Here is a 2,571-nt window from a genome sequence, read left to right as displayed (position 1 = left end):
GACGTAGGCGGCTGTCCCCCCACCCGCCGTCAGTCGATCGGTGCGATAGCTTGAGTAGTTGGCCGCCCTGACGTCTACCCCAGGCTTCAGGTGTGTTTCATTGATAAGGCAGACGTCGACGGCTTCATCGCGGAGAAATTGGCGAAGTTCGCCAGCTTGGGTGCGGACGCCGTTGGCATTCCACGCGACGACAGTGAGCCCTCTAACGCTGCCCATGGTGCGGCTGTTGAGTGTTGGCAGCGGTTGGGGCCGGAGAGGCCATCGGCACTGCAGCGGTGAGTTGCTGCGACAGGACTTCAATCAACTTCGTAGCACTGGTCACCAGGGCCGTGAGCTGCGCGACGAGGTTGGCCAGGTCAGCGGTGGAGACAGCCGGCGCGGCCCCGGCGCAGGAAAGGGGGGGCGTGGCTGCTTCGCTGTGAGAGTCCACCTGGGGCTGCTCGACGGACGGTGCTGAGCGCTGGGTACCCACTGGGCGGTGACCCCCGCGCCGGCGGTTGGTGGGGCGCGGTCCGGCCGACGGCCCGGGAGAAGCAGTACCCGGTACCGCCACTGGCTGCGGTGGTGGAGGCGCAGGAGCCTCCGGTGTCGGTACGGCCTCGGATGCGGCGGGAGCAGGAACCGACGTAGCCGGGGCGGCGGAGGACGTCCCTGACGTTGCCGCCGCGAAAGAGACGCCTGGCCGCCTCGTTGCGAGCTTCTTCTGATGTGGCGCTGGTGTTTGGCCACGCTGGCGAGCAATGGCACGCTTCCATACCTCACACCCACGATAACTGGCCACATGAGCACCGCCACAGAGGGCACATGTAGGCTTCTCGGAGGGCGGACGGGGGCACGCACTTCCTGCATGGGCGCCGGCGCATTTAACGCATCTGTCCGGCATAGAACAGTGGCGCGCGACGTGGTTGATTCCCTGGCAGCGAAAGCACTGCACAGGGCCTCTCCGGGAACGAAGATCTTCGGTCTGGACCGGAACGTCGGCGACCCGCGTCAATTGGTAGAGTTTGCGGTTCTCCACGGTGTCAGAGCAGACGACCAGGAAGAGCGGCATATCTTCGCGTGATTTTGGCGACTTCATCTTCACAACTGCCCGTATGTAGAAGCCCAGGTCTGCGAGTTCTCGATGCAGGTGATCGGCTTCCATGTTGAACGGAAGGTCGCGAAATACGATCTTCAGGACCTTGTCAGGTGCGGAGGCGTGGGTATAGAAAGGGATACCACGCTCAGACGCCTCCTGGGTGACCCGGCGATAGTCATCAGCAGTGCGGAGTGTGACCCTGTATAGGTCTCGCCCCGCAGGCTTCACGGTGTACACGGCCGTTGTCCAGCTGCGCAACAGCTTCTGCAGTTCTCCATAGGGCGGCCGAAACTGAAGAACCACCGGCGGAAGATGGGAGTCTGTCTTCGGCGCAGGATTGCTCGGCGGCGGGTCCGGCGCGTCCTCGAGTGCATCGAACGAGTTGGCGACGACAGTTGGTGGCGTCGTCGATGACAGCATGCGTCTTGCAGTGCGCCGGGCCGGGACGAAACCGTCAGCGTCAGGGGCGAAGTCTTGCTTGGCCCGCTTCTCAATCGGCGAGCTGCGAGCAGCAGCCGTCGCAGCTGGTGCCCTCCTCTTCTGTTTCCCGCTGCGTCCGCGTGGCCGAGGGGCGGCAGTGCTCTCATCGTCAGAATCGGGCAGCGGAGCAGACAGCGCAGTCTTCAACGTTTCCGTAGCAGTGTCCGTCAAATCCATAGCCGTAGCAGTGGTCGTCATAGGTGGGGGGCCAGATGGGGCCGTCGACAGCGCAAGCGCGGCCGAACGGCGATCTGCCACACCCTTCGCGTCGCTAGCAGGCGCAGGTACGTCCTTCTCGCGGCTGCACATCTCAGCGACTCCTAACGTGCGTCGTGCGTGTGTGTGCCGGCGCAGCCGGGGTGGGGGTGCTTTATGGGCTCGGGTGCGGCGGCCGGTTGCGCGCGCGCCCCATTGGTCGGCGGCCGCAACAGGGCGAGCTGGTAAAGGTGCGGCGGCGGCTGGCGGCGGGTGCCACTGTGTGGGGAGACGCTGACTAGAGCGGAGCGCTTGCTACTGGTGTTGCTGCTGCCGTACGTTCGTTCGAGATGCCGCCCAAGACTAGCGGGAAGGCCGCCAAGAAGGCTGGCAAGGCGCAGAAGAACATTTCGAAGGGCGACAAGAAGAAGAAGCGCAAGAGGAAGGAGAGCTATGCCATCTACATCTACAAGGTGCTGAAGCAGGTGCACCCTGACACGGGCATCTCGTCGAAGGCGATGAGCATCATGAACAGCTTCGTGAACGACATTTTCGAGCGCATTGCGGCCGAGGCTTCTCGCCTGGCGCACTACAACAAGCGCTCGACCATCACGTCCCGCGAGATCCAGACCGCTGTGCGGCTGTTGCTGCCTGGCGAGCTGGCCAAGCACGCCGTGAGCGAGGGCACGAAGGCGGTGACCAAGTACACGAGCTCCAAGTAAGGAGGTGGCTCTGGAATGGAAGGAAGGATGGAGAAGGCTCCTCCGTTGCGAGAGCGGCAAAACGGCCCTTTTCAGGGCCACCAACTTGCCTTTTGC

General features: G+C 63.7%; 1 protein-coding gene across 1 annotated transcript; it reads right to left on the bottom strand.

The window, feature by feature from the left end:
* Positions 1-202: 202 nt before the first annotated feature.
* LOC124545549 (verprolin-like) lies at positions 203-1,867 on the bottom strand. Its single transcript, XM_047124496.1, has 2 exons — positions 1,219-1,867; positions 203-843 (listed from the first exon to the last, which is right to left on the bottom strand). The coding sequence occupies exons 1-2, from the start codon at positions 1,865-1,867 to the stop codon at positions 203-205; spliced, it is 1,290 nt and encodes a 429-aa protein (XP_046980452.1).
* Positions 1,868-2,571: the final 704 nt, after the last annotated feature.

The sequence above is a fragment of the Schistocerca americana genome, chromosome 8 (genome assembly GCF_021461395.2).
Source record: "Schistocerca americana isolate TAMUIC-IGC-003095 chromosome 8, iqSchAmer2.1, whole genome shotgun sequence".
In the NCBI taxonomy this organism is placed as follows: Eukaryota; Metazoa; Arthropoda; class Insecta; order Orthoptera; family Acrididae; genus Schistocerca; species Schistocerca americana.
This window is presented reverse-complemented; position numbering and strand designations above follow the sequence as displayed.